The sequence below is a fragment of the Salvelinus alpinus genome, chromosome 32 (genome assembly GCF_045679555.1).
Source record: "Salvelinus alpinus chromosome 32, SLU_Salpinus.1, whole genome shotgun sequence".
Taxonomy (NCBI): domain Eukaryota; kingdom Metazoa; phylum Chordata; class Actinopteri; order Salmoniformes; family Salmonidae; genus Salvelinus; species Salvelinus alpinus.
The window spans coordinates 17,194,356-17,222,333 of record NC_092117.1 but is presented as its reverse complement, the minus strand read 5'-3'; the positions used below and the strand labels follow the sequence as shown (position 1 = coordinate 17,222,333).

The 27,978-nt window shown below is 41.0% G+C and overlaps 1 protein-coding gene across 1 annotated transcript; it reads left to right on the top strand.

Moving 5' to 3' along the window:
• Positions 1-488: 488 nt before the first annotated feature.
• On the top strand, positions 489-27,205 carry LOC139562609 (CMRF35-like molecule 1). The gene is made up of 9 exons (XM_071380427.1): positions 489-613; positions 12,719-13,042; positions 13,813-14,148; positions 14,782-14,917; positions 15,990-16,078; positions 16,237-16,277; positions 16,668-16,736; positions 16,917-16,988; positions 26,323-27,205. Exons 2-9 carry the CDS (start codon positions 12,940-12,942, stop codon positions 26,530-26,532), a joined length of 1,056 nt encoding a protein of 351 aa, XP_071236528.1. The 5' UTR covers positions 489-613; positions 12,719-12,939; the 3' UTR covers positions 26,533-27,205.
• The last annotated feature ends 773 nt before the right edge of the window (positions 27,206-27,978 follow it).

The following is a 27,978-nucleotide window of genomic DNA, read 5'->3' as shown; positions in this document are numbered from 1 at the left end:
AACACATGGTGTGGCAACCAACAACAGTTTGCCTCATTTTTCTCCAGATGTCACAAGATCATTCATGCATTATGTTTGGCTAATGGGACAGTAACAGTTTAGCAGACACTCTTATACAGAGCAACTTACAGTTGTGACTGCATATGTTTTTGTACTGGTCCCCTGGGAATCAAACTATCAACCCTGGTGTTGCAAGCCCCATGCTCTACCAACTGAGCCACACAGAACTCTTGAGCAGCTGCGTAAAATTAAACTGTCAAATTGTGTTTTATATTGATGTGTCTGCAGGTACACAGAGTGCATCCACAGTGAGTCATGTGTCTGCAGGTACGCAGAGTGCATCCACAGTGAGTCATGTGTCTGTGAGGAAAGGAAGCTCCATCACCATCCCATGACTTTATGATCAGAGTGACCATGCAAAATACTGTTGCAGAGGATCTGATTGGTTTGGTTTCTCTACTGTAGAACTCACAGACCATCCTAAGAGCAATGCTACAAGCTCAATTTTGTGTGACCATGACAAGTCTAAGTGATTCTGATTAATATTGGTGTATTGTGGAGATGACGGATTGGGTAGATGATGGGGTTGGACTCCAGCGATCTGTTACTCCAGGTGAGATCCATGCACTGCTGGAATTAATTGTAGTGCTCAGTAATGTCCCATAAAGTAATGTGACATTACTGAGTTTGATGGTAGGCCTTGAAATACATCCACAGGTACACCTCCAATTGACTCAAATTATGTCAATTAGCCTATCAGAAACTTCTAAAGCCATGACATCATTTTCGGGAATTTTCCAAGCTGTATAAAGGCACAGTTAACTTAGTGTATGTAAACCTCTGACCCACTGGAATTGTGATACAGTGAATTCTAAGTGAAATAATATATCTGTAAACAGTTGTTGGAAAAAATACTTGTGTCATGCACAAAGTAGATGTCCTAACCGACTTGCCAAAACTATAGTTTGTTAACAAGATATTTGTGGAGTGATAGAAAAACAAGTTTTAATGACTCCAACCTAAGTCTATGTAAACTTCTGACTTCAACTGTGGTAAAACAATTGATTGGATTGTTCTTGACATCTACTGTAGTACATTGAATGATGAGGGTATAACTTGTAAGCAGTCATACACATATTCACCACATTAATAAATTGGTAGATTACAAACATTCCTGTGCACCTCCTGGGTCAGAACAGTCTCTCATCCACTCATGGTTCCTCATCACCTCCTTGTCCTGGACATCATTTTCTTCCTCACTGGACTCTCAGGTAAGTGAGGGAAGACATTTTATTGTTTGATATTATTAGGCTTAGTTCCTCCAAGTCAGATACTGAGACTGAGTACATGCTGAAAGTCATAACACTTGTAATGTTCTGTTTACTTTGTCCATAGTCACATTATGATTTTCAGTACTTTGTCGTCATAGGTATTGATTCATTTTATATGATTGAATAGATATAGTGTCCAGAATATATGCTTTATCTGATACATTACATTAGTCTTTTCTGTCTCTATGAGTTCAGGTTTTCCAGGCCTTTATGTTGACCAAAAACAGGTGACTGGAATTGTACGGGGGAGTCTCACTGTCAATTATTACTATGGTAATTCTGGAGCTATGATGTGGTGCTATGAGGTGCTATGGTTCTGGTGCAGTGTTGTGATAGTGACTATGAGTGGACTATAATGAAGAACACAGGCTGGTACTAGTGTGCATTGAGAGACCTACTGATAACTGTTAATATGACTGTCAGTCAACAAACTACAAAACAGAATCCCAACACCATAATTAAAAACTGAGTGACTATGTACAACAAACCACACTTTAATCCATGCTTTACTTCCCACAAAGACAAAAATGTGGTGAAGAAAGACCTCAGTGCAGTACCTCTGAAAGCCAGTGAATGGCCAGCTGACAATAAGAGTCCATCTTGTTCGGGTCCAAAGTGAAACTGAGGAAATCCCCTAGCTTTAAGGTGGTAGTAGGTGACACAGTAGTCACAGCAAAAGAGTCAGTTCTTGGATGTGTTCTAGATAACCATCTGAGAATATGGTACAAATAGTTATCTCCAAATTGAATCATAAAATCCTGTTTCTGGCAAGAACTTCCACATTTCTATTAGAAAGGAAGGCAGTGGTCAAATCAAATCAAATGTATTTATATAGCCCTTCTTACATAAGCTTATATCTCAAAGTGCTGTACAGAAACCCACCCTAAAACCACAAACAGCAAGCAATGCAGATGTAGAAGCACGGTGGCTAGGAAAAACTCCCTAGAAAGGCCAAAACCTAGGAAGAAACATAGAGAGGAACCAGGCTATGAGGGGTGGCCAGTCCTCTTCTGGCTGTGCCGGGTGGAGATTATAACAGAACATGGCCAAGATGTTCAAATGTTCATAAATGACCAGCATGGTCAAATAATAATCACAGTAGTTGTTGAGGGTGCAGCAAGTCAGCACCTCGGTCTCTAGAGAGTTGAAAACAGCAGGTCTGGGAGAGGTAGCACGTCCGGTGAACAGGTCAGGGTTCCATAGCCGCAGGCAGAACAGTTGAAACTGGAGCAGCAGCACGGCCAGGTGGACTGGGGACAGCAAGTAGTCATCATGCCAGGTAGTCCTGCGGCATGGTCCTAGGGCTCAGGTCCCCCGAGAGAGAGAAAGAAAGAGAGAAAGAGAGAGAGAATTAGAGAGAGCATACTGAAATTCACACAGGACACCGGATAAGACAGGAGAAGTACTCCAGATATAACAAACTGACCCTAGCCCCCCGATACATAAACTACTGCAGCATAAATACTGGAGGCTGAGACAGGAGGGGTCAGGAGACACTGTGGCCCCATCCGATGATACCCCCGGACAGGGCCAAACAGGAAGGATATAACCCCACCCACTTTGCCAAAGCACAGTCCACACACCACTAGAGGGATATCTTCAACCACCAACTTACCATCCTGAGACAAGGTCGAGTATAGCCCACAAAGATCTCCGCCACGGCATAACCCAAGGGGGGCGCCAACCCAGACAGGAAGATTACGTCAGTGACTCAAGCCACTCAAGTGACGCACCCCTCCTAGGTACGGCATGAAAGAGCACCAGTAAGCCAGTGACTCAGCCCCTGTAATAGGGTTAAAGGCAGAGAATCCCAGAGAATCCCAGACAGCAAGGGCGGTTCGTTGCTCCAGAGCCTTTCCGTTCACCTTCACATTCCTGGGCCAGACTACACTCAATCATATGACCCACTGAAGAGATGAGTCTTCAGTAAAGACTTAAAGGTTGAGACCGAGTCTGCGTCTCTCACATGGGTAGGCAGACCATTCCATAAAAATGGAGATCTATAGGAGAAAGCCCTGCCTCCAGCTGTTTGCTTAGAAATTCTAGGGACAATTAGGAGGCCTGCGTCTTGTGACCGTAGCGTACGTGTAGGTATGTACGGCAGGACCAAATCGGAAAGATAGGTAGGAGCAAGCCCATGTAATGCTTTGTAGGTTAGCAGTAAAACCTTGAAATCAGCCATTGCCTTAACAGGAAGCCAGTGTAGGGAGGCTAGCACTGAAGTAATATGATCAAATTCTTTGGTTCTAATCAGGATTCTAGCAGCCATATTTAGCACTAACTGAAGTTTATTTAGTGCTTTATCCGGGTAGCCGGAAAGTAGAGCATTGCAGTAGTCTAACCTAGAAGTAACAAAAGCATGGATTAATTGTTCTGCATCATTGTTGGACAGAAAGTTTCTGATTTTTGCAATGTTACGTAGATGGAAAAAAGCTGTACTTGAAACAGTCTTGATGTGTTCGTCAAAAGAGAGAGACCAATTTGGGTTTCCAATCGCTCCAAAAGAATGTGGTGATCGATGTTATCAAAGGCAGCACTAAGGTCTAGTAGCACGAGGACAGATGCAGAGCCTCGGTCTGACGCCATTAAAAGGTAATTTACCACCTTCACAAGTGCAGTCTCAGTGCTATGATGGGGTCTAAAACCAGACTGAAACATTTCGTATACATTTTTTGTCTTCAGGAAGGCAGTGAGCTGCTGCGCAACAGCTTTTTCATTTTCTTTTGAGAGGAATGGAAGATTTGATATAGGCCGATAGTTTTTTATATTTTCTGGGTCAAGGTTTGGCTTTTTCAAGATTGGCTTTATTACTGCCACTTTTAGTGAGTTTGGTACACATCCGGTGGATGGAGAGACGTTTATTATGTTCAACATAGGAGGGCCAAGCACATGAAGCAGCTCTTTAAGGAGTTTAGTTGGAATAAGGTCCAGTATGCAGCTTGAAGGTTTAGAAGCCATGATTATTTTCATCATTTTGTCAAGAGATATAGTACTAAAACACTTGAGTGTCTCTCTTGATCCTAGGTCCTGGCAGAGTTGTGCAGACTCAGGACAGCTGAGCTTTGGAGGAATACGCAGATTTAAAGAGGAGTCCGTAATTTGCTTTCTAATGATCATGATCTTTTCCTCAAAGAAGTTCATGAATTTATTACTGCTGAAGTGAAAGCCATCCTCACTTGGGGAATGCTGCTTTTTAGTTAGCTTTGCGACAGTATCAAAAATAAATTTTGGATTGTTCTTATTTTCCTCAATTAAGTTGGAAAAATAGGATGATCGAGCAGCAGTGAGGGCTCTTCGATACTGCACTGTACTGTCTTTCCAAGCTAGTCGGAAGACTTCCAGTTTGGTGTGGCTCCATTTCCGTTCCAATTTTCTGGAAGCTTGCTTCAGAGCTCGGGTATTTTCTGTATACCAGGGAGCTAGTTTCTTATGACAAATGTTTTTCATTTTTAGGGGTGCAACTGCATCTAGGGTATTGCGCAAGGTTAAATTGAGTTCCTCAGTTAGGTGGTTAACTTCTCTAGGTTATGTGGGACGCTACCGTCAAACTTTCATGAAATCACACATGAAAGACACCAAATTAAAGCTACACTTGTTGTGAATCCAGCCAACATGTCTGATTTCAAAAAGTATTTACGGCGAAAGCACACCAAATGATTATGTTAGGTCAGTAGATAGCCACAGAAAACACAGCCATTTTTCCAGCCAAAGAGAGGAGTAACAAAAAGCAGAAATAGAGATAAAATGAATCACTAACCTTTGATGATCTTCATCAGATGACACTCATAGGACTTCATGTTACACAATACATGTATGTTTTGTTCGGTAAAGTTCATATTTATATCCAAAAATCTGAGTTTAGGCGGGACGCTACTGTCTCACTTGGCAAAAAGCCAGAGAAAATGCAGAGCGCCAAATTCAAATTAATTACTATGAAAATTACTATAAAAATCTAACTTTCATTAACTCACAGATGAAAGTTACCAAATTAAAGCTACACTGGTTGTGAATCAAGCCAACATGCCAGAATTCAAATAGGCTTTTCGGCGAAAGCAAACAATGCTATTATCTGAGGATAGCACAATAGTAAACAGAAAAGCATATTTCAACCCTGCAGGCGCGACACAAAACACAGAAAAATATATATAATTCATGCCTTACCTTTGACGAGCTTCTGTTGTTGCCATTATAATATGTCCCATAAACATCACAAATGGTCCTTTTTTTCCGATTAATTTAGTCGATATATATCCAAAATGTCAATTTATTTGGCGCGTTTGATCCAGAAAAACACCGCTTCCAAATTGCTCAAACGTGACTACAAAATATCTCAAAGGTTACCTGTAAACTTTGCCCAAAAAATTCTAACTACCTTTGTAATACAACTTTAGGTATTTTTTAACGTTAATAATCGATAAAATTGAAGACGGGATGAGCTGTGTTCAATACAGGATTAAAACCAACTATAGCCAGTGTTCTGCTCACGCGCTTCTATCTATCAGGACACTTAATGTGACTCTCATTCAAGATGGCCGTACTTCTTCATTACACAAAGAAATAACCTCAACCAATTTCTCAAGACTGTTGACATCCAGTGGAAGCGGTAGGAACTGTAAGCAGGTTGATTAGAAATCTGGTTTCCCAATGAAATGTCATTGAAAAGAGAGTGACCTCAAAAAATAAAAATCTGAATGGTTTGTCCTGGGGGTTTCGCCTGCTAAATAAGTTCTGTTATACTCACAGACATAATTCAAACAGTTTTAGAAACTTCAGAGTGTTGTCTATCCAGATATACTAACACTATGCATATCTTATCTTCTGGGGATGAGTAGCTGGCAGTTGAATTTGGGTATGCTTTTCATCCAAACGTGAAAATGCTGCCCCCTATACTAGAGAAGTTAACTGATTTTTGTCTTCTGACATCCTTGGGTAGGCAGAAGGAGTCTGGAAGGGCATCAAGGAATCTTTGTGTTGTCTGAGAATTTATAGCACAACCTTTGATGCTCCTTGGTTGGGGTCTGAGCAGATTATTTGTTGCGATTGCAAACGTAATAAAATGGTGGACCGATAGTCCAGGATTATGAGGAAAAACATTAAGATCTACAATATTTATTCCATGGGACAAAACTAGGTCCAGAGTATGACTGTGGCAGTGAGTAGGTCCAGAGACATGTTGGACAAAACCCACTGAGTCAATGATGGCTCCGAAAGCCTTTTGGAGTGGGTCTGTGGACTTTTCCATGTGAATATTAAAATCACCAAAAATTAGAATATTATCTGCTATGACTACAAGGTCCAATAGGAATTCAGGGAACTCAGTGAGGAATGCTGTATATGGCCCAGGAGGGCTGTAAACAGTAGCTATAAAAAGTGATTGAGTAGGCTGCATAGATTTCATGACTAGAAGCTCAAAAGACGAAAACGTCATTTTTTGGGGGGTAAATTTAAATTTGCTATCGTAAATGTTAGCAACACCTCCGCCTTTGCGGGATGCACGGGGGATATGGTCACTAGTGTAACCAGGAGGTGAGGCCTCATTTAACACAGTAAATTCATCAGGCTTAAGCCATGTTTCAGTCAGGCCAATCACATCAAGATTATGATCAGTGATTAGTTAATTGACTATAACTGCTTTTGAAGTGAGGGATCTAACATTAAGTAGCCCTATTTTGAGATGTGAGGTATCACGATCTCTTTCAATAATGGCAGGAATGGAGGAGGTCTTTATCCTAGTGAGATTGCTAAGGCGAACACCGCCATGTTTAGTTTTGCCCATCCTAGGTCGAGGCACAGACACAGTCTCAATGGGGATAGCTGAGCTGACTACACTGACTGTGCTAGAGGCAGACTCCACTAAGCTGGCAGGCTGGCTAACAGCCTGCTGCCTGGCCTGCACCCTATCTCATTGTGGAGCTAGGGGAGTTAGAGCCCTGTCTATGTTCGTAGATAAGATGAGAGCACCCCTCCAGCTAGGATGGAGTCCGTCACTCCTCAGCAGACCAGGCTTGGTCCTGTTTGTGGGTGAGTCCCAGAAAGAGGGCCAATCATCTACAAATTCTATCTTTTGGGAGGGGCAGAAAACAGTTTTCAACCAGCGATTGAGTTGTGAGACTCTGCTGTAGAGCTCATCACTCCCCCTAACTGGGAGGGGGCCAGAGAAAATTACTCGATGCCGACACATCTTTCTAGCTGATTTACACACTGAAGCTATGTTGCGCTTGGTGACCTCTGACTGTTTCATCCTAACATCGTTGGTGCCGACATGGATAACAATATCTCTATACTCTCTACACTCGCCAGTTTTAGCTTTAGCCAGCACCATCTTCAGATTAGCCTTAACGTCGGTAGCCCTGCCCTCTGGTAAACAGTGTATGATCGCTGGATGATTCGTTTTAAGTCTAATACTGCGGGTAATGGGTTTTCAATTTGTCAGAGCTAATGGTGGGAAGCTTCGGCGTCTCAGACCCGTAACGGGAGGAGTAGAGACAAGAGAAGGCTCGGCCTCAGACTCCGACTCGCTGCTTAATGGGGAAAACCGGTTGAAAGTTTCTGTCGGCTGAATGAGCGACACCGGTTGAGCATTCCTACAGCATTTCCCTCCAGAAGCCATGAGAAAGTTGTCCGGCTGCGAAAACTGTGCGAGGGGATTTATACTACTATCTGTACTTACTGGTGGCACAGACGCTGTTTCATACTTTCCTACACTGAAATTACCCTTGCCTAACGATTGCGTCTGAAGCTGGGCTTGCAGCACAGCTATCCTCGCCATAAGGCGATCGTTCTCCTGTATATTATGAGTACAGCGAATGCAGTTAGAAGACATCATGTTAAAGTTACTACTTAGCTTCGGCTGTTGAAGATGCTGACGAACCATGTCCAGATAAAGCATCCGGAGTGAAAAAGTTGAATGAAAAAAAAAGTTGTGAGGGAAAAACTAAAAATATAAACGGTAATTAAAAAGTAAAAACCGTAACGTTGTCAGGTAGCAAAGTAAGGTTGGCAACAAAACGCACAGCAACACGTCTGCAAGTTGTGACCGGAAATGACGGGGGAAAAAGTGTGAAAATGGTGTCATTGGCTGGGGCTCTTGTTCAGTGCCACTTTGATTTTGCATGCTCTTCCTGGTACAATAGTGCCCCCTAGATAATTCAAAACAAACTGCAGACATCTCAAGACAAATTAGGATTATTTGCAGATTTCCAGAACATGCTGTACTCATCTTGACCACTCCCACTTTGAAAGCCTCAGAAAGATGAAAGTGGTGGAGAGAGTCCCTCAGATTAAATTGTGTATTTTTCATAAGATTATCCCCAGTATGGTCCCCAAGTACCTATGTAACTACTCTAACTTGGTCAGAGTCCAGGGATAACCATAACTATTCTAGAGGGAGTGAAACTGACTTAGTTCCTTTCAAATGTAGGTATGGGAAAATAAATCCTTTTGTACTCAGTTGTCATTATTTGGAATAGTCTTCCAAAGAACGAAATAATTAATAACCTCCCTGGTTGGTTTCACATTCTCACTGAAAATATTTGCTTAACAGCAGGAAATCTCAAACGTGAGCGGTAGGCCTCCAGCACGTGGGTGAGAAGGTAATGCCAGGGATAGCATATGGGTTGGCTTTGGTGCCTATTTTGTTTAATATTGTGTCAAATGTATTGTGTTAGGGAAAATGAGACAAGGGCGATGTACCTTTCCCCTTAAAAGGACCACGATGAAAATATATGTTTTCAAGCTTCATTGTGTTATCCTTGATTAATTTTGTTATTGTATGTGGAGACGTCTCCGGCTGGAGCACTCTTATGTCTGTTTTTTAAATGGTTTAATGAATTCAAATCAGTCAATCATTAGGCTTTAACTTAATGTATTTTTCTTTATCATAACCTTAATTTGTAATTTTTGTATACCTTCAACGTTTAAGTCCCTCTGGGTCTAAGAATAAACCTAGGGCATCAGATTCTATTCCCAACATTACATTCTATTTATCCAAACTCTGTCCAAACACCACACATTACCAATAACAATATCTATAATTGATGTGTGTACTGTAGCTTTATCTGTACATGATGTATGATTCATGGGTTTATATAATTATTCTTCTCAAATGTGCATGTGTTGTAAAATAAAACTCTTGACCAATGTCTTGTTGCCAACTGGCAGTATCTTTAACCCGTCTTCTGATGGTTATTTCTTATGGTTTAACGTAACAAATCACAGCCTGGTTGAATTGTTCCATCAATAATTCCTCTAGATTTCTAAATGAAAAATAAACATGCTAAAATACTAACTTGCTGAACATGAAACTCTATTGATCTCATTTGCCTCTTAAGATTACATCTGCTTCTCTGGGACAGGGTCTAGTTTCCTGAATTTCCGCGTGACTGACGTGCCCAAAGTAAACTGCCTGTTACTCAAGCCCAGAAGCCATAATGTCTGAGACGATAACATAATTGATATGGCAGGTGAAAATCCAAAGAAAAACCAACCAGAATAGTTTTTTTAGGTCCCAGGCTCTTATAATGGAAACTTATTGTTCCTACGTAAATCCGTCTCCCAGATTGCAATTACTATGGCTTCCAGTAGATGTCAACAGTCTTTATTCAAGGTTTGGCTTGTTTCTTCAAAAATGAGCAAGAATTTTGAGTTTTTGTGAAGAGACCACCGGTACAATATCAGTCTTTCGACGCACGAGGAGGAGGGCGCGCTTACTAATTTTACTTTCCTATTGAACATACTATTTTCCGAATTAAATATTATAGTTTATTTACATTTTAGAGTACCTGAGGATTACATAGAAACGTCGTTTGACTTGTTTGGACGAAGTTTAGCTGTAGCTTTTTGGATTCCTTTGTCTGCATGTTGAACGAGTGGATTACTGAAATCGATGACTCCAACTAAACAGACTTTTTGGGATATAAAGAAGGATTTTATCTAACAAAATGACCATTCATGTTGTAGCTGGGACCCTTGGGATTGCAACCAGAGGACGATCTTCAAAAGTAAGTGATTTATTTAATCACTATTTGTGATTTTGTGAAGCCTGTGCCTGTTGAAAAATATGTTGATGTGGGGCGCCGTCCTCAGACAATCGCATGCTATGCTTTCGCTGTAAAGCCTATTGTAAATCGGACAACGCAGTTAGATTAACAAGAATTTAAGCTTTTAAATTATATAAGACACTTGTATGTTCATGAATGTTTAATATTACGATTATTTATTTGAATTGCACGCCTTCTAATTTCTCCGGATGTTGTCGACAGGTGTCCCGCTAGCGGGACGCCTATCCCTAAATTAACAACCAGCTCATTCCAATAATCTGGTGACATTTGGACCTCATAACCTTATAAAAAATGATTTCATATGTGTATGTTTTTTTGTATTCTGTTAGAAAAGGACATGTTTGACTTTCAGAAAAACATATAGGTCAAGCTTTTTAGGTGCATTTTCCATCCTGTTAGGTTCCACCCTGTTAGGATTATGCACCTAACAGGATGGAAATTTGGAACTTAAATTAGCCATAACTCTGTGAGTGTGCAATATTGAGATAGAATAATTTAAACTTCTTTATCAAATATATTTTAAGTGGGACATACAGACCAACAATATGACATACAGACTAACAACATGACAAATGTAAAAATAGATACAACTGAGTGTTTATATTTATTCAGCTATGCTCTGTTGTTTTCCTACCAATAGAATTATGACACTTTATGAATGTGGTGTAATTGTAAGAAGAGGTTGTTTTCTTAAAGGAGAAAGAAGTACAACAAACTAACAGGGTGGAAAGTGATATCAGGGACACACAGAAAATCTTAAATAAGAATAAATAGAATAATCATCAAAAACATTCTACAGAGAATTATTTTAACAAAGACTATGAAATAATGAAGAAAGATTTTAAACATTATTTTTGGCTTATATTTCTCATGGAAGTTGATGAATAACACCCAGGGACATGGTACAAATGTCTACATCAACTGAAAAGAAAGTGCTAAAATGAGTAAAACTTTCTTTCAAGATCCATATTTTTGTGTTTTTAAGGTAAAGGACACCTGACTTTCCATTTAAAACCTTTTGGAAACCACATTTTAAACTATTTTACACTGAATAAGAAGTGATATTTCCTGAGGACAGAAAAGCCACCGCGAAGTAGGAATGACCCAACCAGCAAAATGACATTTTACATGTACTTTATCTGTACCATTGTAACTCATTCCATGACTATAGCCAGGGTGTAAAGTGGTTATGAGGTTATCAGTGTATTAAGGATGGTGAATATTCCACAAATAATCAACATATAAACAAGCATATGTATTAGCATACATTTTCACACATTTTGACCATATCAGCCTTGGTCAGGTTTTCAACAGTTCAACATCATTGAACACACAAGGTCTGGAACAGGGCAATGGTTGAACTATGTTGTTAAAGCAGGAAGAGAGTTGAAGATAGTGATGTCTATGTGAATCAGGAAGTAGTCAGTTGCCTGGGTGCCTTGATTGCTGACACACCAGTACTCCCACACAAACATAAATACTACCAGAGACGTTATCTCTCATCCATTCATGGCTCCACATCTCCTCCTTGTCCTGCGCATCCTTTTCTTCCTCACTGGACTCTCAGGTAAGTGAGCGAAGACCTTTAGTTGTTTGATATTATTAGGCTTAGTTCCTCCAAGTCAATCGGTGAAAACATGCTGAAAGTCATAACACTTGTAATGTTCTGTCTACTTTGCCCATGGACATTGTGGTCACATTATGGATTTCAGCATTTTGTGGTCAGGTGATAGATACATGCTGTTTCTAAAAATGTATCTTGTGAAACAGTTGTACTTTTCAACAGTTCTACATTTATAGTTGTTGCAAAACACATTTAAATAAGACTTCAAGTAAAAGAGAACTAACATATTATTAACAAATAGAAAATCAAAAGTTCCTGTGTCTATCAATATCAATTTTAACAAATGTGCTTGTAACTTATTTTGCACAACATTTTTTGTGGGATTCAATGTACTACAGTAGATATCAAGAATAATCCAGTCAAATGTTTTACTATATACAAATGTATTAAACAGAAATGTTAATTGAAACCAGAGATTGTCTCCATATTTTAGGGGTGTAGTAATTTCCATGTCAAAGCTACTTTAATTGTTGCCTCTGTACTCATGGCTGGACTTTGGCGTGACAACATCAGCACTTACATGTATCAACTACTGTCTGGTGTCACAAACACATGGTGTTACAACCACAGTTTGCCAAATTCTTCTACAAAAGTCACAACTTCAAGAATTATGTCAAATTGTTTGGTTGATCATCTGATGGGACTTATGAGCAGCTGGATAAAATGTAAGTATTTAAATGTGTTCTCTGTTGTTGTGTCTACAGATACACAGAGTGTGTCCGCAGTGAGTCATGTGTCTGTAAAGCAAGGAGGCTCCATCACCATCCCATGTCTCCATGATCAGAGCTATAGAAACAATGTGAAATACTGGTGTAAGGAATATTATTGGTTTGGTTGCTCTACTGTTGTACGCACTGATCATCCTAAGACCAAAACAAAGACCTCAATCTCTGATGACATCAACCAGTGAATCTTCACTGTGACCATGACAAGTCTTAGTCCTCGTGATTCTGATTATTACTGGTGTATTGTGGAGAGGAAGGATGAGGGAGATGATGGGGCTAGACTGCAGATATCTGTTACTCCAGGTAAGATGCACTGCTTGCATATCCAGTAATGCAGGATGAATAGTGCTCAGTAATGTTGCATAATAGTCCTGTTGATGAGTGTGTTACTTTTCCCTCTACAAAGCAGTCATACATATGTTCACCAAATGAAATCCATAGAGGATATTATATTGGTACATTACATCTCTGTGCACCTCATGGGTCAGGACAGACAGTGTGTTTGATAGAATCACACGTTGCTGTTTCATCATCAAACACACTGTATGTGTCACGCAGTGACCATAGATTGCTTTGTATGTTTCTATGTTTTGTTTGGTCAGGGTGTGATGTGGGTGGTCATTCTATGTTGTATGTCTAGGTTGTCTATTTCTGTGTTTGGCCTGGTGTGGTTCCCAATCAGAGGCAGCTGTCTATCATTGTCTCTGATTGGGAACTATACTTAGGTAGCCTGTTTTCCATTGTGTGTTGTGGGTGATTGTTTTCTGTTTGTGCGTATTGCTTGCAGAACTTTTTCGTTCTCGAAACTTTTTGGGTCAATTCAGTGTTCAGTTTATTTTGTTTATTAAAACACTTGTCACGCTGCACCTTGGTCCTCCTCTCATTCCAGCAACGAGAATCGTTACAGTAGGCTCTAGTCTACATCTATTGTACATACTATCACTGACTGAACCAATGTTTCAACTTACACTTTCTCAGTGTTATTGGAATATCAATGATGGTAGTCGCCAATATATATATTGGTGTATTTTTTGTCAGATTCCTCCAATCACAGCCTCTATCATTGTGTTCAGGTACTCCAGAACTCTATGTGGACCAACAAGAGATGACTGGAGTTGTAGGAGAGAGCGTCACCGTGCTCTGTTACTATAGTTCATATGGAGGCAGCGGGAGGTGGTGCAGGATGGGAGGCTCTTGTGTGGCTGTGGGAAGTTTTGAGGCTTTAGATGGAACATTTGTGAAGTTAGTGCAGGAGCAGAGAGAAACCACCAACGGTTATGTCTTAACGGTGACTATGAGTGGATTGATGATGGAGAACACTGGCTGGTACTGGTGTGAAAAGGGAAAACTACAGATGCCTGTTCATATCACTGTCAATCAACCAACCACAACACAGAGCACCACCACAAGTAAGTACAGAGCAATCCCATATAACCAAGTACGATTCCCTTTTTATTCATCCAGTGTTGTTAGAGATTATAGAACATTGAAATACCTTTTCTGAAACAAAGTGGAAATCTCTGGACAACACATTCTCTTGAGTTTATCCGGTCATTCATGTTAAATATCATTAAGAAAATGAACATTGTTTATCAAACTTTTCATCATATCGACCACTTATATTTGAAATTAATACAGAAAATTCTAAGAATTGGATTTTAATGCATGTCACATTTGATAAGAAAGCATGATAGTGATTAGTTTCAATCAACATCACAATTACCTGGTTTTATTAATGTAGTAACCTGGTATATTTATGTTTACCAATAGATGGCAGTATTGACTCAAGACGGGGGTTTGCTTCCCGCTATCCGTAGCTATTTCCTATGTCTGCCTATTTAACTATGATTAAGAAAGCTTCAGGTAGTTTAAGCCAGGTGCATAAGATAATGTAAATCTAAGTTACAATTAAATACTAAACCGTACGTAAGTCTCATGAGTCGTAATTCTAAGAAGCCTTTAAGGATACTACAATTAATATCAATGTCAATGATACAACAGTCAGTTTATTGAAGCTACTTTATCTTTTCTGTCTCTCACAGCAACACAAGCTCCAACCTCTCACCAAACCTCACTAACCAGTGCTGAGTCTAAGACTTCTCCACCCACAGTTACCCCTTCTGTTACAGACAGGGACAATGTTGTAACTGATGAGAACACAGATGAGAAGCACCAGAGGTCAGTATTCATTCTTCACTATTTCCCTCACTTTTACAGTCATCCAAATAGTTGGTGATGGTGTCAGGGTGTTGGCGATAAGGTTATTATAGTAAATAGAAATGAATAATGAAAAAACAATTTAGTGAACTTCTGAAATAAAATAATTAACCCACCTGTTTGAAAAATGTTATCTATACTGAAATTATTTTCTAAGACTACAAAGCGAACTAAAATATATAATAGAAACCATTATGATTATGTTCAGTTTTCGTTTTGGGGAAAAAAATGTAACTGTATTTGCAATGTTGTTTTATAGCTTCTGAATCTGACGGGTCACATTGAGACTGACTTTCATTTAAAGGTATACTCAGCGAGATGTTGCCACCAGCAGCAACGCAGATATTGGTCGCGTACCCCTGCTAAAATGTTGCATGTGTCAACAAACGGAGAAGTTTAGCCTCGCACTTCAACATTCCTGGTTGTTGCGACTATTGACACACTACTACTGTTTACTTTGTGCATCTACGTCATCTCGCTGAGTCTACCTTTAAACCCAATCTAACCTATGACCTGACCCATCACCTTGTGCGTTACTGTCCCACAGTTGCAAGAAAAGTGACATCCCCAAAAACACTATACAACACATAAATGTCTCCTAACCTCCCATGCGTTGGCTACTTTCTGTCCCTAACACTAAAGCTACAAATGAAACTAAATAATATGAAAACGAAATATGAATGTTTTTATAAACCTTAAACTAAATAAAACTAGTAAATAGTAAAACTTCCTGAAACTAAACTGAATTTCAAATAAAAATATTAAAACCAATAGAAATAAAAACTAATATCAAAACACAAAACTATAATAACCTTGGTGGAGACACCTGTGACTAGCAAAGCTGATCAAACCAGAGACCAGTGTCTGGGTTAACAATAATAACTGTAGTTCTCCACATTCCAAAACTGTCTGTTTCATTTTCAGATAAAGAAAAATGTATACAAAATGAAACATCTTCCTTAAATATTCTTGCTTAAGCATTTACCACCATGCCTGTGGTTATCTATATATTCCATTTTATTTTATATTCCAGTTTACTGGAAGTCCTGATCATTCCTCTGAGCCTGTTGGTGGTGTTGATAGCTGTTACCTTGGTCACATTGAAGATGTTGAGAAAACATAGTAAGTATTTGTTTTAATTATGTAAAAAAAATATATATAATGTTTATGACTAATGTCATTTGCGGAATATTATAAATACAGGAGGGTTGTTGCTTCTACAAATGAAAGGTTTGACATCAGAGTTCATTAGTACCAACATCCTCTTTTGTTTATTTCAGAGGACAAGAAGGCAAAGGACCAACCACCAAACACCTCAGTAGTAAGCTATGGTCATGTTATCTTGTCACTCATCTGTTCCTTTCTCTTCTTGATATTCTAGGGCTCGCTTTGGTTAGTAGTTACTCATAACTAACACTTGAAATCAACCCGATCGCTTATGTGTAGTATTAAAATAAACAGTTTTAAAGATCATTTAATTGTTTTATTTAGTCCTGCACTAAGTGTACATCTTTAGCCAGAACAGACTTCCTCAAATCACTCACCACAACTACTGACACTTGAAGAATAACACATTTTGTGTTATCATTGGGGGAAAATTAAACAGCAAAACATGTTCTAATTCATGTCACTATGCATGAGGCACAACATCCTTCTATGGCGTATTGTAAAACTGTTAAATGTTAACACATTTTGTGTTCCATTCCTTCAGCAGCCTGCTGACCCTGAGCAGGACATTACCTACAGCACTGTGAGGTACATCAGAGGATCAACACAACAGGTTAAACCAAACCCCTTTCACCCAACCCCCCTTCAACCCAATCTAAACCCTCTGCAAACCAACAAAACCCACCTCAAACTCAACCCAACCCACTCCAACCCAACTCCAAGTGAAAGTAAACATTGTCTGTCTCTCTCTAAGTTCATGTGATCATGTTGCTCTCTTTCCTCCATCACACAGGACCTAAACCCAGAGAGACATGGTGACTTATACAGCAATGTGATTTCTATGCAGCACTGGACAGCACAAAGGGTAAACATTAAACAAAATAAACGTATAAGCACAGCTAGTCTTATAGAAAATGTTTTTTGTCTTGAAAAGCAGAACTTGAATTGGCGGCTCTGATGTGTTGTAGAATGTACAATGGATTCAAAATGGATATCAGTGTTTTCTGAATAACTCCCTGTGTAACTGTCTACCAGCAGGACCCATTTCCGGATGATGTAGTCACATACAGCACCGTGGTCACCAAAAACAAGACCGAACCAAATGTAGGCCTGCATAAAAAGTTGCTCTACTGCGTTGATGATTTGACTAAGTTATTCATGTGTGTGTGTTTCTTTTCCTCTTCTCTTCCTGGCAGCAGAACCAGCTTGTGGTCTACAGCACAGTGGCCTAACACCAGAGATACAGTAGGTCGCAAAGTACCAGACAAGATGTTGGGGAAAATACTGGAGGATCTCAGTGTACTAGGGCATCAGAACAAAAGTCTCCAGATTGAGTAACATATAAAATTATTTTATTTGTCAACTCCTGCCCCAACCCTTTGTCCTCATTACTTTATTGTTCTATCTATCTTGTTAATCTGCATATCTTATAGACTAAAGGTCTTGTACTTATAATAAACTGTGCCCATGTTGACACTTAACTGTGTTTTTTCAATAAAGAATATCAAATAACTAAACAGAGTAAACCTTTAGTTATTTGATATTCTTTATATAAATATAGAATACGAGCATTGTGTCAAAACTAGCCCATTAAATGCAAGTGTGGCTATCTGCAGCTGAGGGGGTCTAACGATCGTCCTGGGAAGAATGAGACCAAGGCGCAGCGTTCTTTGAGTTCCACATAATTTTAATCACGAAGTGAAACTACGACACAACAAAACAATAAAGAATACGACGACCGAACAGCTACGCCGTGCAACCTAGCGGCACACAAACAAAGATCAAGATCCCACACAGAAAGACGGAAAAGGGAAGCCTAAGTATGGTTCTCAATCAGAGACAACGATAAACAGCTGCCTCTGATTGAGAACCACACCAGGCCAAACACATAGAAATAGACCACATAGAACCAAGACGTAGAATACCCACCCCAACTCACACCCTGACCAAACCCAAAGAGAGACATAAAAAGGATCTCTAAGGTCAGGGCGTGACAGGGGGGCATTAGGACCCAAACAAAAGCAGGAAGAGAATTACACATAATCAGTTTTGATGGTGACCATAAGTGGACTGAAGATGGAAAACACTGGCTGGTACTGGTGTGCAGTGATAGACCTACAGATGACTGTTCACATTACTAAAGCAATAAGGGACAAGGGGGTGTGGTATATAGTCAATATACCATGGCTACGGGCTGTTTTATGCGCGACGCAACATGGAGTGCCTGGTTACAGCCCTTAGCCGTGGTATATTAGACATATACCACAAACCCCTGAGGTGCCTTATTGCTAATATAAACTGGTTTCCAACGTCATTAGGGAAGTAACAATAAATTATTTGTCATACTCGTGGTATGCGCGCTCTGATATACCATGGCTTTCAGCCAATCAGCATTCAGGACTCTAAATACCCAGTTTATAATGTCAAACAACCAATCACAGCACAAAGTACCAAAAGTAAACACAAAAGTAAGTATCATCTTGTTTGGGTTTCATGTGTACCAATCAGATGTTCGAATTGAGTCTTACTATACAGCTTGATTTGAAGTGGCTTTCTTTGCTGAAATAATGTTATTGTAATTGAAACATGCTGCTGATGACGATGATCTAATCTATGACGGCTTATTTTTCATACACTACGGTTCATGATGTCTTTCTGGTATACCAGCTATATAATGTTGCTCCAACCCAGTGGCGGTTCTAGCTTGTATGGCACCCTGGGCAAACACCCCCTTCTTCAAAATGAAGTAACAAAGACAACTAGAAACAATTTTGTGTTGATTTGGCACTCGAGCATCAATACATTACCCATCCCCCAACACTGTCAACCAAGAGTCAAGACTAAACCAATTCACCTTGGTGGTGTGCAGACTGATTTTATATCATTCTTAACGATTCCGCAGTATGTCTGTGAAACTATGTATTCACAGTATTATGAATGAATTGTGGTTCATTTGGTAACATTTCGTAGTGTGACTCCGACAAGGTTAATTGACCCACAGTCCCACATGGTGACATGATATCATTGACGTGACGTGTAAATGAGCAATAAAAAAACGATTGCGTAAATGTCACCATTCCGAATTCTTTTGTGCGGGCGCCCCGTGCCGCCCCCGGCAAGATGCCACCTGGGAGACTGCCCATGTCGTCTACACCTAAATCCGCTACTGCTCCAACCACTCAGCAACCCTCTGCCACTCCAACTTCTCAGCCTGCAGACAACCCTTCTATTCTTGTACACAACACAACCCTAGGGGCTAAAGGGGACATAGATGACAACCACCATAGGTCAGCCCGCTCTCAGATCCATCTCTCAATTACTAATCCAAACAAATTATATAAAATAGAAATATAAAAATATATTGATTTCATTTTCAGATACAATATTTAGAAAAACATCATTTGAAAATGGTATTCTAGTAGCCTATCCATTTGTGACAGCAGCATATCTCATAGATAATACGTACTTTCGCTTCATACAGTTACAAACATTCTTCATTACACAATTTCATTCATGGTAATACTATCATCATAATATGTCATAAAAAAGGTTATGCTTCTATTAACGACAGTGAATCTAATTTCATTCATAATCATCATAATAAAGGTAAAATCTACAATCAAAGGTTAGAATCAACTGGAGTGAGTCTATCAAAAACACACACGCAAGGGATCTGTAGATTCAGAGGTGGATAAATCTCTCAATGTTTAACCATTGTTTCCTTAGCTCTTACCACAATTGAGTTGCATTGCACTGTCCCTTGGACATCTACTTAGTCAAAACATAAAAGCTGTTGTTTAACAAATCTGCTAAGACCTTCAAAATGTTGGTGCTGACTTATCAGCTCAGTGTTCCAAGTAAGAGAAACATGTTTTTGGTTTAGATGACAACTTTTTAAAGGAAAACAACCTTCAATCATCACTCCTCATCCTTCTCTACAGGGGGAAATGGAAGCTCATCCAGAGTAGGCAGCTCATCAGTCTCACCATCCTCTTGAGTAGCATAAAACATGACAGCTGCTGAGATCTTATTAACGAGAGGCACAGACAGCCTTACAGCATGTTAATAACACAATTAGGCAAAATAAGCAAAAAAACTCACTGCAGCCCATTGGACAATTTGGGATCCCCAACTTCCAATCAGGGATTCCAACCAAGTTGCATGCGCCCACTCTGGTTTTGGGGAATTATTCTTAGCAACAGTGGCAATGTATTTGGCAAGATCAGTCACATTAGAAGAGTGATCTCGGACAAAAGTACAACATTCATCGCCAATGATTACACAAGATAGTCAAGAAGATAGTCAAGAGCCTCTCTGTTTTGCAGAGCTAACTTACGCAATTATTTTAGTTTCCTATTCAATTGTTCCAGTGCATTTCTAGCAGCATTGCCAATTTTCTCTACGTGTTTAGAGACGTCACGAATACCCAGGGAAAAACACACCAAAGAATCTGGAGGCAGGTGCCTGAGTGTGAGTGGTGTCAACTTGAGCCCTCTTATCTCTCCTCATGCCAGGAGGATTATAGTCTCTAAACAGAGCCTTCAGATCTCTCTCATTATTTGGAACGGTTCTCATAGCTGTCACCACAAACCCAACAATACAAGTACCTCCCTAGTTCGAGGGAAGGCTATAGTAAGCCATCTTACCAAACAGCCAATAGGTTCCATTCGGAGCTCCTCTTAAAAGGATAATAACACTATAGACTGAAATACCATAAGTAACATTACCAGGTTCCCCAGTGTCGGCATTGTTAACAGTTAACTTACAAGTATTGGATTCGTTGTAATGCATTGTACAATTACATTCTAGTTCACGCAAATGTCACGGCTCCTCCTCTGCAGTGCAGGGGGCGGTTCCTCCTGCAGGCAGAGGAGGGTCGTTAGTGATTGGAGCCACCTGGGCTCAGGGTATAAAGCTGTCACTAATCACTTCTCTTTTTCTGTCTCTCTCTCTCTGCTCCTCCAGGTATGCTCATGATTTGTTTGTTCCTTTGTAGTTTTGCATAGTTTTCACTCAGTCATGTTCACACACACATATTCACGCATCCATGCACTTTACATACACCTTACATCATGATACTTCCACACCTCATTCCTTTTTCTTAGTTTAAGTTAATAGTTTGTTGTAGAATAAAGAACACTTTTAAATTGGCCTATACCTGTTGTTCGTGTCCCCTCATTTTTGTCACAGGCTATGAGCCGGCTTGTGACAAGTGGGGACTCGTCCGGGATAGTAGTTAATTTGGGTTAGTTTAGTTTGCCAAAAAAAAATTTTGTTTGAGGGGATGTTTTGGTTGTGCCAATTTTGTTGAAGAGAGCGTTGAGAGCTATGTGTTCTTTTGGTTCAGTTAGCTTGTTAGCTAAGCAATTCACTGGGTTTTTCTGGGTTTTGTTCAGGTGGGAGTCCTCTCCTGTTCAGGCATATCAGCAAGTGTCCATAGGAGGCTTGTGGTGTTTTTGTTTTAGGTGGCAGTGAACGTGGGTAGAGCATCCCTTTCCCTTTTCCCCTACATCGGCTCGGGAGCACCTCCGTGGTTATGGGAGGGCCGCCAGTTTCTGGTTGTCTTTTCCACTCCACTGGTTTTGTGTGCATAAAACCCCACCACATGTGACTGCACGAAGACCAGGGCCAGTTAGTTAGTAGTTTTGGAGGATAGTGGGGTGTGGCTCCTGTCCTTGAACCCAGATTGACAGCAGGTGAGTTGTGTTTTTTTGAGCATTTGTAATAGTTGTATTGGTTGAGGAAAATGTCTTCCATTTTGTGTAGTTTTGTTCAAGCTCCTTCAGAGGTAGCCTTAGAGTTGTGTACTAAGGAGCAGTTAATTGAAATTGCTGAACATTATCAGATTGAGATTGTTGATAAAAAAATTAAAGAGACTGTTAAAACTAGCTTAAAGCAGGGTCTTAGGGAAATGGGTGTTTTTGGCGGTCAGTCTGCTAGTAGTGAGGGTGCAAGTTTTCAGTCTAGCCCTTCATTAACTTTTGAGCAGCAGAGGGAACTGTTGCAAATGCAGTTAGAGATAGAGCGATTGAGAAATGCTAATAGACCGGAAAGACTACCACAGTTTGATGTTTCACAGAATCTTCGTTTGTTGCCTAAATTTGATGAGTCAGATCCAGACACATACTTTACTTTATTTGAGCGTATTGCGGAAGCTAGAGCTTGGTCAGATTTGGACATGACTATGTTGTTGCAATGTGTACTTACAGGTAAAGCACGTGAGGCTTTTGCAGCACTGAGTGTAGCTGACAGTAAAGTTTATGCTAAAGTTAAATCAGCAGTTCTGAAGGTCTACGAGCTTGTGCCAGAGGCATATCGTCAACGTTTTCGTTACAGGGAAAAGTTAGATTCACAAACCTATTCTGAGTTTGTTTGTGATTTGACTTCTGCATTTAATCGTTGGTGTACAGCTTCTGAAGTTAGTACTTTTGAGGGTCTGTCTAATTTGATTGTGTTAGAACAGTTCAAAAATTCTGTGTCTGACCAGGTTGCTACATATATGAATGAACGTAAAGTTAAGTCTCTAAGTGATGCAGCAATCCTTGCAGATGAGTACAGGCCAACACATAAAAGCCATTTTGAGTCAAACAGTGACATGTACCATAAAACTAACTTTACTCCTAGGAATAGTAAGTCACCTTTTTTGGGGGCTTCTTTCCAAAGGCCTCAGCAGAAGTTTGGGTCTGGAGGACTTAAAGCACCGGTTAATGCTAATACCTGTCGCTACTGTTTAGTTGCAGGACATTGGAAGAAAGATTGTCCTCGGCTTCATTCAAAACAGTCAGGTCAAGTTAAACCTGCTATGATGGCAGCTCCTGTTACAGCCTCTGACCACCAGGGTGAGCTGTTTCAGCCACTAGTTGAGTTTGATTCTCAGTCTTCCCACTCTGATTTTTCAGCCTTTATTTCAGATGGTGTAGTGTCCCTGGTAGATGGCCACCAGAATGTTAAAATCAAGATCCTAAGAGACACTGGAGCTTTAGATTCTTTTATTCTGGAATCTGTTTTGCCGTTCTCTAAAGAGTCTGATACTGGCCGTTGTGTAATGGTATGTGGTATGGGTTTAGTTCCATTCTCTTGTCCTTTACATGAAGTTACCCTAAAATGTGGTCTAGTAGAGGGTGATGTAGATGTTGGGGTTAGACCTCAGTTGCCAGTAGAGGGAGTGCACATGATTTTGGGGAATGACTTGGCAGGTAGTAAGGTGTGGGCAGATGGCAAATTAAACATCTGTAAGAAGCAACCTTCAGTGTCACCTGCAAGGGAATCTCCGGATCAGAACTGTGTGTCTCCTGAGGTATTTCCAGTTTGTGCGGTTACCCGCGCAGCCTCTCGTAAGGAGATTGAGAGTAAGCCAGAAAGTCTTGAGTTGCCAGTCAAACTCCAGACAGAACAGTTGACTAGTTCTAGAGATTCATTGATGGCTGAGCAAAAGGCCGATACTACTTTAGCTGATCTGTTTGATAAAGTGGTTCCTGATTCAGTGGTGAGGAATAGTGCTCAGTGTTATTTTCTTCTTGATGGGCTGTTGGTCAGGAAATGGGTTCCACACTATGATAAGGGTTTAGGAGAACCAGTCTTTCAAATAGTTGTACCTACTACTTTGCGAAATAAAGTGTTGCAAACTTCACATGGTGATGTGGCAGGTCATATGGGTGTTCGTAAAACTTATGATCGCATACTTCGTTATTTTTTCTGGCCACGTTTAAAGCGGGATGTATCTCAGTTTATTAAAACTTGTCATACGTGTCAGTGTACAAGTAAGCCAAACCAGGTCTTACAAGGTCGGTTGAAAAACTCCCAGACTTTGCAAAACCTTGGTTTTGGTAGATCATTTAGACTCTGAGAAACGTGATGAATTGGTAGCTCTTATTAGAAACTACCCTGTTTTGTTTTCTGACACTCCATCACAAACCCACTTAATTGAACATGATATAGACATCGGAGATGCTAAGCCTATCAAACAGAGATTTTATCGTGTATCTGAGGAGAAGAGACTAAAACTGGAAACAGAGATGCAGTCTATAGGAAACAGAGATGCAGTCTTTGCCAAAGCTACAGTCACATACCTAGGCAAGGTTGTTGGTCAGGGATTTGTCTGTCCCGTAGAAGCCAAGGTTCAGGCTGTGAAGCAGTCCCCACAGCCCTCTACAAAGAAAGAACTGATGCGCTTCCTGGAAATGGCGGGGTACTACCGTGCTTTTTGTAAACTTTTCGGTAGTAGTGTCCCCACTGACCAATCTGTTGAAGGCCAAGGCTGAATTTATCTGGTCCACCCAGTGTCAAGAGGCATTTGATGCAGTTAAGACTCTTTTGTGTTTGGCACCTGTGTTGGCAGCACCAAATTTTGGGAAACCTTTCAAATTGCAGGTAGACGCCAGTCAAATCGGTGCTGGGGCTGTGCTTCTCCAGGAGAATGACGACAAGGTTGAGTGTCCAGTCAGTTTCTTCTCCCGAAAATTTAATAAGTATCAGAAAAACTATTCTGTAATTGAGAAGGAGGCTTTAGGTCTCATTTGGGCTTTACAGCACTTCGAGGTCTATGTTGGTTCTGGTTTGACCCCTTTAACTGTGTTCACTGACCACAACCCACTTGTTTTTGAGGTCCCTGCAAAACCCAAACCAGCGCCTGATGCGTTGGGCTTTGTTCTTGCAACCTTTCAACCTTGATATTAGACACATTAGTGGTAAGGATAATATCATTGCTGATGCTCTGTCCCGTGCTCCTTTAACCTAGCTTGTATCTCTTCTCTGCTGACCCTACGGGCTATCTGCGCCTCTTTCCTCTTAAATTGCTCCCCAGGTACCAGGGCTGCTGAGTTGGAGGGGCGGACAGTCAGCTGGGGGACACGGGGCTACTGCTAGGAGCCGGGATTTTTTTTTTTGTTTTTTTTTTTATTTGGTTTTTGGGGAAATTTGAATTATTTGGAATATGTTGGAGGAAGTTGGGTTGAGGGTGGGACCCTCATTTTAAGGAGGGGGGTGTCACGGCTCCTCCTCTGCAGTGCAGGGGGCGGTTCCTCCTGCAGGCAGAGGGTCGTTAGTGATTGGAGCCACCTGGGCTCAGGGTATAAAGCTGTCACTAATCACTTCTCTTTTTCTGTCTCTCTCTCTCTGCTCCTCCAGGTATGCTCATGATTTGTTTGTTCCTTTGTAGTTTTGCATAGTTTTCACTCAGTCATGTTCACACACACATATTCACGCATCCATGCACTTTACATACACCTTACATCATGATACTTCCACACCTCATTCCTTTTTCTTAGTTTAAGTTAATAGTTTGTTTATAATAAAGAACACTTTTAAATTGGCCTATACCTGTTGTTCGTGTCCCCTCATTTTTGTCACAGGCTATGAGCCGGCTTGTGACACAAATGATTACCTACTTCTCCTCTAATACACCCAGGAGCTGTCATCACTCCTGCTACTGAAATGGGTGGGTGTAAAGTATTTTCTGGCCTAGCAAAATATGGTGGACCTGTGTGTTTGAATAATGCAAAAATCACCATGGGATCAGGGTTACGTGGCATCTTTACTACAAATGGTACACTCGTATGCATAGTCAACTGTACCCCTAGGGGAACTCCCACAAGAGGTAAACCTGCTCATACTTAATCTGGCCCCAACCCACACACACAACAGTCTTTTTCTCTGGATGTCAGATTAGCAACCATTACTGCTCTAGATAAGAACAAATTCATGGTTGTGAGGGCCCACCAGGGCTCTCTTTCGACAATGACCATCTACTTCTGGGCCCCTACTCTGGGCCTGCGTTGGCCCCTTTGGCTCGGGACTTATCTCACCTTCTGTCAGGTTTCCCACAAGAGGACAATCTACTGTTCTTATTAGCACTCCTGTGCTAATGCAGAGGGCCACACTATACCAACGGAACTGGCGAGGCCCCATCTTCTTCTGGATCAGGAACTCGTCTGCAGTGCGACACGTGAATCCAGGTATCTCTCTCAGCAACCTTCACCGCAGTGGGGGTGGTCAGAAGAACTTGGTACAGGCCTCTCCAACAGGGTCCTTCCAACTCTTTCTCCTGAAATCTTTCACCACCACAAAATCCCCTGGCTTCAACAGTGTTCAGCTCCACCTGCTAGATTTGGCAAAGACGCCTTCACCCAGGGGAAAAGAGTCTTAAGAACACTATTAAGGGTGACACAATACTCAACCATGTCTTCCTCCATTCCTTGCAGGGTCAACCTGTTCTGGGGAAAAGGTGTATTTGTCATCCTCATGGGACGGCCAGTCTGCACCTCGTGTGGAGAAAGACCAGTGACTGTATGGGATCTGCCTCTCATACTCATCAGTGCCAATGGAAAAACCAGCATGAAGCGTCACACATGACACAGATCGAACAACTACACACACAGACAAGGGGGGAACAGAGGATAATATACACGTAGAGTGATGAGGGGATGTAAAACAGGTGTGCGGAAAAACAAGACAAAACAAAAGGAAAATGAAAGGTGGAGCGGCGATGGATAGAAGACCGGTGACGTCGACCGCCGAGCGCCGCCCGAATAAGGAGAGGAGCCGACTTCGGCGGGAGTCGTGTCACAGTTCTTGTTCGCCCAGCTGGTCCAGGAGTGTTTTTTGTTAGTTTTTTGTTTTGTTGGTGACATCGGGGTGGATTCCGCCGCCGATGGAACCGGGGGTGCTTAAGCCAGCCAGTCGGGCTTCCACGCCCTGGCCTGCTCGAGAGGTTTCCTTGCCTCGGTTGAGTCGGCGGCTCCCCATCCCACGTCACTCTCCACCAGAGCATCTTGCCTCAGCCGGCTCGCCAGGCTCTCACGCTCCTACCGGTTCGTTGGGCTTCCACTCCCCAACCGGCTTGCCCAGCGCCCATGTCTCGGCCGGTTTGCCCAGATGGGACGCCGGGTGGTGCCCCAAGGGGGGGGGTACTGTCATGTCTGCTCCCGCTCTTCCCCCCCTGGAGCTCGAGGGCGCCAGGCTGCCCTGCATCACGCACTCCTGCTATCCATTACACACACCTGCCTTCCCTCGTTCCCTTCCCTCGTATTACTAGTTTGTTGACGCTGTTCCTGTCTCGTGCCATGTCCGTTATTCATTAAATGTTTTACTCCCCGTACCTGCTTCGTCTCTCCAGCGTCATTCCATGTGACAATTGCATTCATGTCTAAAATGTTCTATTTAAATATAGCTTGATTTGATTTGCTATCAGTAATACAGAAAATCTTCAATAAGATTAAATACAATAATCATGAAAACGTTATTGATGAGAGAATTTAACTAGGACTATGAAATAATGAATTTTATGGCTTGATTAATGACACTCTGGGACATAGTAAAAACTTCTACTTCCACAGAAAAAAAAAATGTAAATGCATTTTTGTGCTTTTAAGGTAAAGGACACGTGCCTTTCTATTTAAAGCCTTTTGGAATCCACACTTTACACTGTTTTACACTGAATAAGAAGGGATTTTTCCTGAGGACAGAAAAGGCACCGCAATATAGGAATGACCAACTAGCAAAATGACATTTTACATATCTGTACCATTGTAACTCATTCGATGGCTATAGCAAGGGTGTAATGGGTTGAATCAAGTGATATGACATACAGTATTTATAAAGATCTGTGAGAATATGGATCAGCAATACTGACAGGTTCTTCTTAGCAGTAACACCAGTGAAGGCTGCATTCATAGCTCATTACTATCAGACAGGAACAGACCAACACAGGACTCAGGAGTTAATACATGAGATTATCAGTGTATAGAGGATGGGGAATAAACTACAAATAATAATCATATAAACAAGCATTCTGTATGTATTAGCAGACTTTTTACAACATTTTGACCATTTCAGCCTTGGTCAGGTTTTCAACTGTT